The sequence below is a fragment of the Oncorhynchus mykiss genome, chromosome 25, assembly GCF_013265735.2.
Source record: "Oncorhynchus mykiss isolate Arlee chromosome 25, USDA_OmykA_1.1, whole genome shotgun sequence".
Lineage (NCBI taxonomy): Eukaryota > Metazoa > Chordata > Actinopteri > Salmoniformes > Salmonidae > Oncorhynchus > Oncorhynchus mykiss.
In genome coordinates this window covers 38,432,550-38,447,608 of record NC_048589.1, presented here as the reverse complement: position 1 = coordinate 38,447,608, position 15,059 = coordinate 38,432,550, and the positions used below count along the sequence as shown (strand labels likewise).

At 41.7% G+C, this 15,059-nt stretch overlaps 1 protein-coding gene across 1 annotated transcript in view; it reads left to right on the top strand.

Moving 5' to 3' along the window:
- The first annotated feature begins 7,134 nt into the window (after positions 1-7,134).
- The window catches only part of LOC110504248 (thyrotropin receptor-like), a 51,649-nt gene continuing 43,724 nt past the window's right edge, over positions 7,135-15,059 (top strand). The window contains exons 1-4 of the mRNA XM_036962736.1: positions 7,135-7,163; positions 7,260-7,334; positions 8,840-8,914; positions 13,864-13,938. Coding sequence (XP_036818631.1) covers positions 7,135-7,163; positions 7,260-7,334; positions 8,840-8,914; positions 13,864-13,938 — 254 coding nt within the window. The remainder of the gene's footprint in view (positions 7,164-7,259; positions 7,335-8,839; positions 8,915-13,863; positions 13,939-15,059) is intronic.

Sequence of the window (15,059 nt, the reverse complement as noted above, 5' to 3'; positions counted from 1 at the left end):
CCGGCAGATTTGTCAAGATTGTGGGTCCCTTTCTGGACCTTCTGGACAGAGATTGTGAACACCAACTAGGAACGCTTATTGTTGTTGTAAATGTCATGGTTCCTCTATTCTTGTCCCATGTCCAAGATTGTATAAATATATACAGTACCAGTCAAAAGTTGGGACACACCTACCTTTTCCTGGGTCTTTCTTCATTTTTATTATATTCTACATTGTATAATAAAAGTGAAGAAATCAAAACTATGAAATAACACATATGGAATCATGTAGTAACCAAAAAAGTTTTAAACAAATCAAAATATACGTTATATTTGAGATTCTTCAAAGTAGCCCCACTTTGCCTTGATAACAGCTTTGCACACTGTCTCAACCAGCTTCATGAGGTAGTTACCTGAAATGCTTTCCCAACAGTCTTGAAGGAGTTCCCACATATGCTAAGTACTTGTTGGATGCTTTTCCTTCACTCTGTGGTCCAACTCATACCAAACCATCTCAATTGGGTTGAGATCTGGTGATTGTGGAGGCCAGGTAATCTGATGCAGCACCCATCACACTCCTTCTTGGTCAAACAGCCTTACACAGCCTGGAGGTGTGTTTTGGGTCATTGTCCTGTTGAAAAACAAATGATAGTCTCACTGAGCACAAACCAGATGGGATGGCGTATCGCTGCAGAATGCTGTGGTAGCCATGCTGGTTAAGTAAACCTTGAATTCTAAATAAATCACTAACAGTGTCACCAGCAAAGCACCACCACACCATCACACCTCCTCCTCCATGCTTCACATGGGAACCACAAATGCAGAGATAATCCGTTCACCTACTCTGCATCTCACAAAGACACAGCGGTTGGAACCAAAAATCAAAAATTTGGACTCATCAGACCAAAGGACAGATTTCCACCAGTTGAATGTCTATTTCTTGGCCAAAGCAAGTATCTTCTTCTTATTGGTGTCCATTAGTAGTGGTTTCCTTGCAGCAATTTAACCATGGTGGGTCCTGATCCACTCAGTCTCCTCTGAACAGTAAATGTTGAGATGTGTCTGTTACTTGAACTCTGTGAAGCATTTATTTGGGCTGCAATCTGAGGTGCAGTTAACTCTAATGAACTTATCCTCTGCAGCAGAAGTAACTCTGGGTCTTCATTTTCTGTGGCGGTCCTCATGAGAGCCAGTTTCATCATAGCGCTTGATGGTTTTTGATTTATTTTTTGAACCAAATAATTTTGGACTTTTACTCAAATAGTATTTTACTGGGTGATTTTCACATTTACTTGAGTCATATTCTATTAAGGTATCTTTACTTTTACTCAAGTATAACAGTTGGGTACTTTTTCCACCACCTCAGAAGAGGAAAAAGAGGAAAAAGTGATTGGAGGTGTAGTGTGAAAATGTCTGTGTAAAATAACATCAAATGTATTTGTAAAGCCCTTCTTACATCAGCTGATGTTTATTTTACCTTTATTTAACTAGGCAAGTCAGTTAAGAACAAACTCTTATTTTCAATGACAACCCAGTGGGTTAACTGCCTGTTCAGGGGCAGAACGACAGTGCAGGGAACCTTTGGTTACTAGTCCAATGCTCTAACCACTAGGCTACCCTGCCGCCCAAAAAATTGCTGTACAGAAACCCAGCCTAAAACCCCAAACCGAAAGCAATGCAGGGGTAGACGCACGGTGGCTAGGAAAAACTCCCTAGAAAGGCCAGAACCTAGGAAGAAACCTAGAGAGGAACCAGGCTATGAGGGGTGGCCAGTCCTCTTCTCGCTGTGCTGGGTGGAGATTATAACAGAACATGGCCAAGATGTTCAAATTTTCATAGATGACCAGCAGGGTCAAATAATAATAATCACAGTGGTTGTAGAGGGTGCAACAGGTCAGCACCTCAGGAGTAAATGTCAGTTGGCTTTTCATAGCCGATCATTCAGAGTATCTCTACCGCTCCTGCTGACTCTAGAGAGTTGAAAACAGCAGGTCCAGTGAACAGGTCAGGGTTCCATAGCCGCAGGCAGCACAGTTGAATCTGGAGCAGCAGCACGACCAGGTGGAATGGGGACAGCAAGGAGTCCTCAAGCCAGTTCGTCCTGAGGCATTGTCCTAGTGCTCAGGTCCCCCGAGAAAGAAAGAGTTAGAGAGAGCATACTTAAATTCAAACAGGACAAGGGATAAGATGGGAGAAATACTCCAGATATAACAGACTGACCTTAGCCCCCCGACACATGAACTATTGCAGCATAAACACTGGAGGCTGAGACAGGAAGAGTCGGGAGACACTGTGGCACGGTCCGGCGATACACCTGGACAGGGCCAAACAGGCAGGATATAACCCCACCCACTTTGCCAAAGCACAGCCCCCACACCACTAGACGGATATCTTCAACCCCCAACCTACTACCCTGAGACAAGGCCAAGTATTGGCCACAAAGATCTCCCCCACAGCACAACCCAAGGGGGGGAGCCAACCCGGACAGGAAGATCACGTCAGTGACTCAACCCACTCAAGTGACGCACCCCTCCTAGAGACGGCATGGAAGAGCACCAGTAAGCCAAACCCTGTAATAAGATTTGAGGCAGAGCATCCCAGTGGAGATAGGGGAACCGGCCAGGCAGAGACAACAGAATGTGATCTGTAGCTTTGAGAGAGGGGAACTGGCCAGGCAGAGACAACAGAATGTTATCTGTAGCTTTGAGAGAGAGGAACTGGCCAGGCAGAGACAACATAATGTGATCTGTAGCTTTGAGAGAGGGGAACTGGCCAGGCAGAGACAACCGAATGTGATCTGTAGCTTTGAGAGAGGGGAACTGGCCAGGCAGAGACAACAGAATGTGATCTGTAGCTTTGACAGAGGGGAACTGGCCAGGCAGAGACAACATAATGTGATCTGTAGCTTTGAGAGAGGGGTTTCCGGAGGGGCGGGAGCGGACGCCAAACTTAGTATTCACAGTCACGGGCTTAGCTATATTCTTGTTGTGGCAGGATGCCTAGTGGTTAGAGCGTTGGACTCGTACCAAAAGGTTGTAAGATCAAATCCCTGAGCTGACATGGTAAAAATCTGTCATTCTGCCCATGAACAAGGCAGTTAACCCAATGTTCCTAGACCATCATTGAAAATAAGAATTTGTTCTTAACTGACTTGCCTCATTAAATAAAGTTAAAATGTATTTTTTTAATTCATCAAGAATCAATGGGTGCATATAATTAATAATGAATCCAAACATTGATGTGGTTACTGCAGATGGCATGTAAATGTCTTTAAAGGGGCAATAGACAACCCATTTTAAGCAGGAGACAGTATTCTTATTATTGGCTGATCTCTACAAACCCCCCAAAAAATGCCCACTGGGTTGACAACTTTGAAATGGTGGAAGCCCTCAATGGCAAGGTCAATTCTAAAATGGGTTATATGCATCTGGAGCCCTCTTTCTACCTCTATGGGACAAACCTCTGGCAAAACAGAATGCCACCTTGTGATATCTGGGCCCAGTTTCCCAAAAGCATCTTTCTAAGTTTAGCATTAGAACCTTCATAAGAGCATCTTTAACTTTCCATTTTTCATCTTCCATCTTTCATTGCACTTGAAATCTCTCCGTATCTAATGCTCAGACCACTAATAGAACAGCTAAGTGCGTCCTTAGATCATCGTTAAACCTCCCAAGTCAATTTATACACTAAAGACAGAATGAAGATGTGTATCTCTCTGTGACCAGTGAACCTAGAAGACTTCATATAAATAGCCTAAACGTTTTGCAATGTTATAAACAGTTAAAGCTAGGAAGCTTTAAAAAAAAAAAAGAAATCCAAATTAACCAAATTATAATAGCTAGATTATTAGGCTAAATATTGACATCACTTTCAAATACACTACATATGTGGAGACCTGCTCGTCGAACATCTCATTTCAAAATCATGGGTATTAACATGGAGTTGGTCCCCTCTTTGCTGCTAGAACAGCCTCCACTCTTCTGGAAAGGCTTTCCACTAGATGTTGGAACATTGCTGCGGGGGCTTTCTTCCATTCAGCCACGAGAGCATTAGTGAGGTCGGGCACTGATGTTGGGCAATTAGGCCTGGCTCGCAGGCGGCGGTCCAATTCATCCCAAACGTATGGACCTTGCGTTCTGCACACGGGAATTGTCATGCTGAAATAGGAAAGGGCCTTTTCCAAACTGTTGCCACGAAGTTAGAAGCACAGAATCATCTAGAATGTCATTGTATGCTGTAGCGTTAAGATTCCCCTTCACTGGAACTAAGGGGCCTAGTCCAAACCATGAAAAACAGCCCCAGACCATTATTCCTCCTCCACCAAACTTTACAGTTGGCACTATACATTCTGGCAGGTGGCATTCTCCTGGCATCCGCCAAACCCAGATTCGTAAGTTGGACTGCCAGATGGTGAAGCGGGATTCTTCACTCCAGAAAACGCGTTTCCACTGCTCCAGAGTCCAATGGTGGCTAGCTTTACACCATTCCAGTCGATGCTTGGCATTGCACATGGTGATTTTAGGCTTGTGTGCGGGAACCCATTTCATGAAGCTCCCGACGGACAGTTCTTGCTCTGACATTGCTTTCAGAGACAGTTTGGAACACGGAAATTAGTATTACAACCAAGGACAGACGAGTTTCACATCCTATGCTCTTGAGCAGTCGGCGGTCCCGTTCCGTTAGCTTGTGTGACCTACCACTTCGTGGCTGAGGCGTTGTTGTTCCTAGACGTTTCCACTTCACAATAACAGCACTTACAGTTCACCCGAGCAGCTCTAGCAGGGCAGAAATTTGACCAACTGACTTGTTGGAAAGGTGGCATCCTTTCACTGAGCTCTTCAGTAAGGCCATTCTACTGGCAATGTTTGTCTATGGAGATTGCATGGCTGTGTCCTCGATTTTATACATCTGACAGCAACGGGTGTGGCTGAAATAGCCAAATCCACTAATTTGATGGGACGTCCACATACGTTTGTCTATATATTGTATGTGCAATCGATAGACCAACCTAGTATTAAGTCATAAGGCTACTGAGTCATAAGGCTACATCTGAGCTGCTTCAATATTTGTATCTATTAGACTTATCATCTACTATCATCTAAAAGCTCCCCCATTTCACTGTAGCCTAACCAATAGATTGAAGGTCAACATATTAGGTTTCATGGCAACACAGCAACTTGCTACTTCATGTTTAATCATTTAGTATGACTCAATTGTATAATATCTGTAGGCCTACATAGGGCTCAATTCCTGCCTGCCATTAGGCCACAATGATTTGTTGCGCAATTACGAAAACCGTTGTCATCATATTCTAGTTATAGCTGATAGTTGATATTTTCGATTTAGATTTTTATTCATTCTTGCACACAGTTTACATAAACTGAAGAAATTCAGAGTTTACGTCAATCAAACATTGCGTAGAAAATAGCAGGAGAAAATACTTAGATTACATAACACATGGCAAACATATAGTACAGACAAATACATAACAGGCTGCAGAACTTTTATTCTCTGTAAAAAAACAAACAAATATATATATATAAAAAAGTTACATTTGAATAGCTATCCTCTAAAGAGCTACAGCTAACTCTTTAGCCTTTATTCTGGAATAATTGTCAGCATTGGACAGCTCTTGTAACGACACAGGTACATTTCCGTTTGTATCGAGTGCACTACGTGGTGTTTTGTGAAACGTGTGTGACGTCTACGACCGTTATTTTGTACAATGCATCGCCATCGGGAAACGGGCCCTGGATGGTTCTTATGAATCTACAAATATCCTGGCCCCAGATCCTACAATCTGTTCAATATGAAAATATTATTGGAACTGTATATTCCCAATAAATAATCTACAGTACAACGCATCAGTCAGAATGCAACGTAACAGGCTATATAGCCTGTAAAAGTAACTCCCCACCCCATGCCGTGTGATTCAGCTACGTTCAACGCACGCAAGTTTCAGATGAACGGAACGCCCCCGTACCGCATCTCTATCAATTTTGACATCGACTTAACTTGGGGGTACATGTCTACATGAGATGCTATACGGGCGAATACAACTGTAATATACCTTGACATTGGAAATTAAACTTTAATGTGCCGAATATGCGTTCATAGGCTTCACGCAATACCACATAATGAGCGAGGATATCGATTCAGTAATCTATCTGAAAATGAATCTAATTATTCGTATGTTTATACTTTTCATCGCTTCACCGATCGATTCAACTGATAACATCGACGTTTGCCCAACTTTTTGCGACTGCACCAAATGGGACAGTACGAAAACAGTGTCATGCTTCGAAATTGACGTCCTACCTGCATTCCATCCCAGCACTAAAGAGCTGTAAGTACTCTCGTTTCCGTATCTTTCTACTGTTTATTTTTACCGGCCCTGTCAGTCAGTCGAAGTGATGCTGATTTAAAGGAATAACTCAGCAAAAGAGAAGTTCACTTAATTGACACACGACGAATAATACCTAGTAGTGGGGTTCAGATTTAAGCTACAGTCTGGGATTCAAGAAATCTGTTCAACTGGTGATTTGAATTCTTTATATTTACCTATTGATTCTTACCTCATAGATTTAACACAGCTGTCTGTTTTTATCATTACCCAACATACAAAGAAGGTATTCTCATCTTGTAAATGTGTATGTATGGATACTATGTCGACAGAACAATCCCTCTCTCTTTCTGCAGATCTACACTGACCAGTAACCATCACCCCATAGCCCCCAAATATGTTTCTATTAACTATATAATGTCTATGGATGTAACAGGTCAGGCAATAGTTACTTTGTATTTGCAGGTAACTAAATTACAACAACAAAAAGCTAATGCGGTATAATAATGTGTTGCATGGATATTATAGAGATGTGAAAACTAGAATGGATACCATTACACGAACAACACAAATGAAATGAAAAGCACTATAAAAAAAAATGCAACGGATTATCGATGTATTATCACAACAGGTGGCTTGTGGAGACAAGACTGACCTCCATATCTCAGGATGCCTTCGCCAACTTGATCAACATCTCTCACATGTAGGTTATTGTTCGTAACACATGCTACTATGTCATATCTGTAGTGGTAAAAGTATAATATCCTAGAACTGAACAGCCCGTCATTGATAATCTCACTTCCATACACTTCCATGGGGCCTACAGGGGAACAGCCTGGGATGTAGATGTAGCTCAGGATTGTACACAATGTCTTTCTGTCCAATCTGTTCTTGCAGTGAAAAAGTTATACATGTACATTCTATATTTTCCCAATCAGTTACATATCAGATGATGAAAGTCTGAGGAGTCTGGAGAGACATTCTTTTCACAAGCTGCCCAAGGCTATCCACATGTAAGTACAGTAGGGTGGGCGGCCCTGCCACAGTCCCTCTTTTGTCCTTCGGAAACCCTTTTCTCTCTTATCTCATATATCTATCTACCTCAGCTCAGGGTTGCAGCGCATATAGAGCCCTCCAATCTACCATTAAGTGTTTGCGTTTTAGCCCAACGGTATGTGGTTTGGAATTGGAGGCTCTGTTAGACCAACCATGTGGTTTGGAATTGGAGGCTCTGTTAGACCAACCATGTGGTTTGGAATTGGAATAGGAGGTGCCTGAATCTTCGTTTAGCCTAAAAGGTTTAGACAGAGAAATATCAATTACATGACCAAACGAGAGACTGAATAAAAATATTGGAAAATAACATGCATTTACATGAATTCTCAACGGCTGGCACAGAGGCAGGGCCCGGATTACCGACCGGAGCACATGCCCCGGGGCCCCAGGTGACATCCACTGGTTTTGTTATACTGTTTGAGTCACTCAGACAACACAAGAAAAAGGCATAAGCCATGTCGAAATGTGTAAATCTACAGGAAATATAAGCACATTTTTCTCTCAAAGGCAAAATGTGTAGAATTGCTGGAATTTGGTTTTAAAACAGCAAAAATGTATTTCTACCACAAAGAGTACGGGGCCCCAGATGTGGTTAGTCCGGCCCTGCACAGATGCTGTTTTTGTTGTGGTTGCAGTCTCCCAAACAGCCACGGTAGACATGCACAGACTCTGGGTTGTGGCTTAAGGAAAGGGAAAGGGGATACCTACTCAGTTGCACAACTGACTACATTCGGCTGAAATGTGTCTTCTCAAGAGGCAATATTCAGCTGCTATATCCTTTTTGACTTATAAGATAATGAATGAAATGTACCCATTGATTCTTAATGAATATAACTTATAAAAGTCTCATGAGCATAGTTCAGCTGTTGTACCCCATTAGATCCCAAAATATAAGCTTGTTTTACTGCAATTTTTGTAAACATAGTAAATGTAAACAAACACTACATAGCCTCAAAACATAGTTAAAACTATACTTTGGATATCATGGATCCCTGTATCCGTAGCTCTGTCTATGAATTTGAGAGTGTTTGCATGTCTCCAGCCCCATCCCTCAGCTTTTTACCAAAACAGGGGCGAGGATTACTGATCCAACCCTATCTTTTCTCTTCCTGGGTGATTATGATTGCATTCCAGTATGGTAGAAATGTGTTTGGCACTGGCAACATGGGAACATGGAACATGGTAACATGGCAACATAGAACATGGTAACATGGTAACATAGAACATGGCAACATGGTGACATGGTAACATAGAACATGGTATAATGGTAACATAGAACATGGTAACATGGTAACATAGAACATGGTAACATGGTAACATTATGGACAACTTGGACTGTGTGCTGTGGTGTTGGTTGTTATTCAAGTGTGTGCGCATCACATTAATTTACTGTGTGTGTGTGTGTGTGTGTGTGTGTGTGTGTGTGTGTGTGTGTGTGTGTTTGTGTTTATGTGTGTCACAGAGAGATAAGGGGTATCAGGAGCCTGTCTTACATTGACCCAGAGGCATTCAAGGACCTAACAAACTTGAAGTACCTGTAAGTGGGGGAAATTATTTCATTTAATTTATTTACCCCTATTTTACCAGGTAAGTTGACTAAAAACCTATTTTGATGCAACAATTAACTGTCATGACAGCTTCAGACCTTATTCACACATTTTTTAAATATTTTTATGTTCATCATTTTTAATGGGGTAAGAATGCTCCCATGCATTAACCCTGCAGATCAAAAACCGCTTCACACCGCAACAATTATTATTTGGATTTGGATACTCAGAAAAAAAAAAACCTCAGGTGCTACCATATTAGTCAAGTAAAACCTCGGGTGCTACCATATTAGTCAAGTAAAACCTCAGGTGCTACCATATTAGTCAAGTAAAACCTCGGGTGCTACCATATTAGTCAAGTAAAACCTCAGGTGCTACCATATTAGTCAAGTAAAACCTCAGGTGCTACCATATTAGTCAAGTAAAACCTCAGGTGCTACCATATTAGTCAAGTAAAACCTCAGGTGCTACCATATTAGTCAAGTAAAACCTCAGGTGCTACCATATTAGTCAAGTTAAACCTCAGGTGCTACCATATTAGTCAAGTAAAACTTCGGGTGCTACCATATTAGTCAAGTAAAACCTCAGGTGCTACCATATTAGTCAAGTAAAACCTCAGGTGCTACCATATTAGTCAAGTAAAACCTCAGGTGCTACCATATTAGTCAAGTAAAACCTCAGGTGCTACCATATTAGTCAAGTAAAACCTCAGGTGCTACCATATTAGTCAAGTAAAACCTCGGGTGCTACCATATTAGTCAAGTAAAACCTCAGGTGCTACCATATTAGTCAAGTAAAACTTTGGGTGCTACCATATTAGTCAAGTAAAACCTCAGGTGCTACCATATTAGTCAAGTAACACATCAGGTGCTACCATATTAGTCAAGTAACACATCAGGTGCTACCATATTAGTCAAGTAAAACATCAGGTGCTACCATATTAGTCAAGTAAAACCTCAGGTGCTACCATATTAGTCAAGTAAAACCTCAGGTGCTACCATATTAGTCAAGTAAAACCTCAGGTGCTACCATATTAGTCAAGTAAAACTTCGGGTGCTACCATATTAGTCAAGTAACACATCAGGTGCTACCATATTAGTCAAGTAACACATCAGGTGCTACCATATTAGTCAAGTAACACATCAGGTGCTACCATATTAGTCAAGTAACACATCAGGTGCTACCATATTAGTCAAGTAAAACCTCAGGTGCTACCATATTAGTCAAGTAAAACCTTCCACACGTGTTCAAGAAAAGGAAGAAGCAGAGAACTGTGAAATGGCTACAAGAAACAGTGGTTCAGTCACTTAATGAGTATGTCTCCCCGTAGCCCTTTCATCGATGAAGTGTGGTCTTGTTCATGTTGGTATTCTCCTGTCCTTTTAGAGCAAGATGCATTAGATTAGGGCTTCACTTTGTCTACCTAATTTATAATAATTTAATTGAATCATTTATCAGAACCCTTTTATCCAGAGCAACTTACAGTGATGTGTGCACCATGCTCCGTGCTCTACCAAATGAGCTACCTGGTCCCATACCTCTATACATAAAGTAAATTATACTTTATCATATATAATTTACCGGTTAGTATAAGTGGCTGAATGACAAATTGTTGATTATAATGGTGTGCAGTAATTCCTGGAATGCTGCAGTTACTTCAGGTTTTTTAGTTGAAGGGGTACATCCTGATGACATCATAGATATAACTTTTCTTAGGATCTTTTCTTCAATTCAAATCAAATTGTATTTGTCACATGCTTTGTAAGCAAAAGGTGTAGACTCACAATGAAATGCTTACTTATGGTTGCCTGGCTAACCAAACTCCTTGCCAAACGCTACGCCACGCCCACAGACGTTAGTTTCTTATCCGCAATGAGTCTGGATCTGAGTACCACCCCGACGATACCTAGAATGGAAATCCATTCTGATTGGTCCCAGAAACCAATGGGTTGGGCCAGAGCCAAAACGTACGTGGGTAAAACGCTGTTTTTAAAAATGTGTCATTGGCTTTGATACTCTTAATTGGTTAGAGAGGATCCAATCGCTGATGACATTGTTTTGTACAACCATAGAGATACTATTCAATTACTCATTATTAGTATTCAAATTCCTAATTCTATGTGTACAACGCCCCTTATTCTGACGTCTCCACAAACAACTTCAATGACGTCAGCCTCAGACTAAAGTATGTAGCGGATGATAGAGAAGCAGATTAATCCAGTTTGAGTCTTCAGGCAATACTGGTCTCCTTCCAGCAACGCAGAGTTAAACATGGTTATATACAGGGTGTACCAGGTAATAACATGGCTATATACAGGGAGTACCAGGTAATAACATGGTTATATACAGGGTGTACCAGGTAATAACATGGCTATATACAGGGAGTACCAGGTAATAACATGGCTATATACAGGGTGTACCAGGTAATAACATGGCTATATACAGGGAGTACCAGGTAATAACATGGCTATATACAGGGTGTACCAGGTAATAACATGGCTATATGCAGGATGTACCAGGTAATAACATGGCTATATACAGGGAGTACCAGGTAATAACATGGCTATATACAGGGAGTACCAGGTAATAACATGGCTATATACAGGGAGTACCAGGTAATAACATGGCTATATACAGGGAGTACCAGGTAATAACATGGCTATATACAGGGAGTACCAGGTAATAACATGGCTATATACAGGGAGTACCAGGTAATAACATGGCTATATACAGGGAGTACCAGGTAATAACATGGCTATATACAGGGAGTACCAGGTAATAACATGACTACATACAGGGGAGTACCAGGTAGTAACATGGCTATGTACAGGGAGTACCAGGTAATAACATGGCTATATACAGGGTGTACCAGGTAATAACATGGCTATATACAGGGTGTACCAGGTAATAACATGGCTATATACAGGGAGTACCAGGTAATAACATGGCTATATACAGGGAGTACCAGGTAATAACATGGCTATATACAGGAAGTACCAGGTAATAACATGGCTATATACTGGGAGTACCAGGTAATAACATGGCTATATACAGGAAGTACCAGGTAATAACATGGCTATATACAGGGCGTACCAGGTAATAACATGGCTATATACAGGGTGTACCAGGTAATAACATGGCTATATACAGGGTGTACCAGGTAATAACATGGCTATATACAGGAAGTACCAGGTAATAACATGGCTATATACAGGGAGTACCAGGTAATAACATGGCTATATACAGGGTGTACCAGGTAATAACATGGCTATATACAGGGATTACCAGGTAATAACATGGCTATATACAGGGAGTACCAGGTAATAACATGGCTATATACAGTGTGTACCAGGTAATAACATGGCTATATACAGGGTGTACCAGGTAATAACATGGCTATATACAGGGAGTACCAGGTAATAACATGGCTATATACAGGAAGTACCAGGTAATAACATGGCTATATACAAGGAGTACCAGGTAATAACATGGCTATATACAGGAAGTACCAGGTAATAACATGGCTATATACAGGGAGTACCAGGTAATAACATGGCTATATACAGGGTGTACCAGGTAATAACATGGCTATATACAAGGTGTACCAGGTAATAACATGGCTATATACAGGGAGTACCAGGTAATAACATGGCTATATACAGGGTGTACCAGGTAATAACATGGCTATATACAGGGTGTACCAGGTAATAACATGGCTATATACAGGGTGTACCAGGTAATAACATGGCTATATACAGGGAGTACCGGTACTGAGTCGATGTGCAGGGATACGAGGTAATAACATGACTATATACAGGGGGTACCAGTATCAAGTCAACAGTGGTGTAAAGTACTTAAGTAAAAATACTTTAAAGTACTACTTAAGTGTTTTTTGGGGTATCTGTACTTTTCTATTTATATTTTTGACAACTTTTACTTTTACTCCACTACATTCCAAAAGAAAATAATGTACTTTTTACTGACACCCAAAAGTACTTGTTACATTTTGAATGCTTAGCAGGACAGGAAAATGGTCTAATTCACACACTTATCAAGAGCACATCCCTGGTCGTCCCTACTGCCTCTGATCAGGAAGACTCACTAAACACAATTGCTTAGTTTGTAAATGATGTCTGACTGTTGAAGTGGGTCCCTGGCTTTGCAGCTGTAATTGCTGCAAAGGGTGTCTCTACAAAGTATTGACTTTAGGGGGGTGAATAGTTATGAACGCTCAAGTTTTCTGTTTTTTTTGTCATATTTCTTGTTTGCTTCACAATAAAACATATTTTGCATCTTCAAAGTGGTTTGCATGTTGTGTAAATCAAATGATACAAACTCCCCAAAAATCCAATTTAATTCCAGGTTGCAAGGCAACAAAGCAGGCAAAATGCCAAGGTCGATCACTACTTTCGCAAGGCACTGTATGTTATGTTATGTGTGTGTGTGTGTGTGTATTGGGGTGTCAGTGTAAGCATGTGTGAAAGTGCAAGAGAGTTTGTTTAAAAAAAAAAAGTTGTTTCGCAGTCTTACCGCTTCTTTTTGAATTTGAATTTAATTTTAGTACATAATGTAGAAAAACACTTTTTGATCAATGAGAAACTGGGTATATGGTACTGAATATAATGCACGTGAAGTTATTAGCTTGAGCTTGCATGCCGACTTAGGTGGAATTTAGCCAATCACAGATGTTGATCAATTAGCTCAGTTGGTAAGTCATTAGCAGAGTTAAGTGTGCATGGTGCTCGTTTGTAAATAAACCCTGCCGTGTCACTCCAAGACGTTGGTCATACCTGCAGGGTTGACTCACAGAACACTAGATAAAACCCTAGAATGGAAATTGTCATACAGGCGACTACACCACGGCCATCTTGGTTAATATTGTATCTCTATGGGTAGCCTAGCCCTGATGGAGACTGATACAGTATTTGTTCCACTGCAGGGGTATCTTCAACACCGGCCTGCCCTCCTTCCCTGCTCTGGGCCAGATCCGTTCCAGCCAGGACGACTTCATCTTGTAAGTGTGTCCGCTTGTTGGTCCTTCTGGCTGGGCTTTTCTATTATATCGCCCCCACACCACAACCCCAACTATCATCACCACCACGACCACTACCAGCACCACCACCATCACCACAAATACCAGCACCACCACCAATACCACCACCAATACCATCACAACCACCACCATCACCACCATACCATCACCACAAATACCATTACCACCACCAATACCATCACCACCACCACCAATACCACCATCACCACCATCACAACAACTATAACCACCATCATCATCACCAATACCACCATCACCACCATCACCACCCCCATCATCACCACTACCACCATTTCCAACATCATCACCACTACCATCACAACCAATACCATCACCACCACCATCACAACAACCATAACCACCATCATCATCACCAATACCATCACCACCATCATCACCACCCCATCATCACCACTCCTACCATTTCCAACATCACAACCACCACCATCATCACCATCCCCATCATCACCACTCCCATAATTTCCACCATCACAACCACCACCATCATCTCCACCATCACCACCATCACAACAACCATCACCACCATCATCACCACCAATACCATCACCACCATCACCACCACCAATACCATCAACACCACCATCACCACCACCATCACCCCCACCAACATCATCCCCACTCCCATTATTTCCACCATCACAACCACCACCAAAACCATCATCTCCACCACCATCACCACCCACCATCAATACCATCACCACCATCATCACCACCCCCATCATTTCCACCATCACAACCACCAGCACCATTATACAAATACCATTGCCATCACCACCATCATCACCACCAATACCATCATCATCACCACCAAAACCACCACCATCACCACCAATATCATCACCACCACCATCATCAGCAGCACCATCACTACCACCATCACCACCAGCACCACCATCATCACCACCCCATCATCACCACTCCCATCATTATCCCCATCACAACCACCACCATCATTACCACCATCACCACCAATACCATCATCATCACCACCACCATCAACATCACCCCCATCACCACCACCATCACCACCAATATCATCACCACCATCATCATCACTAATA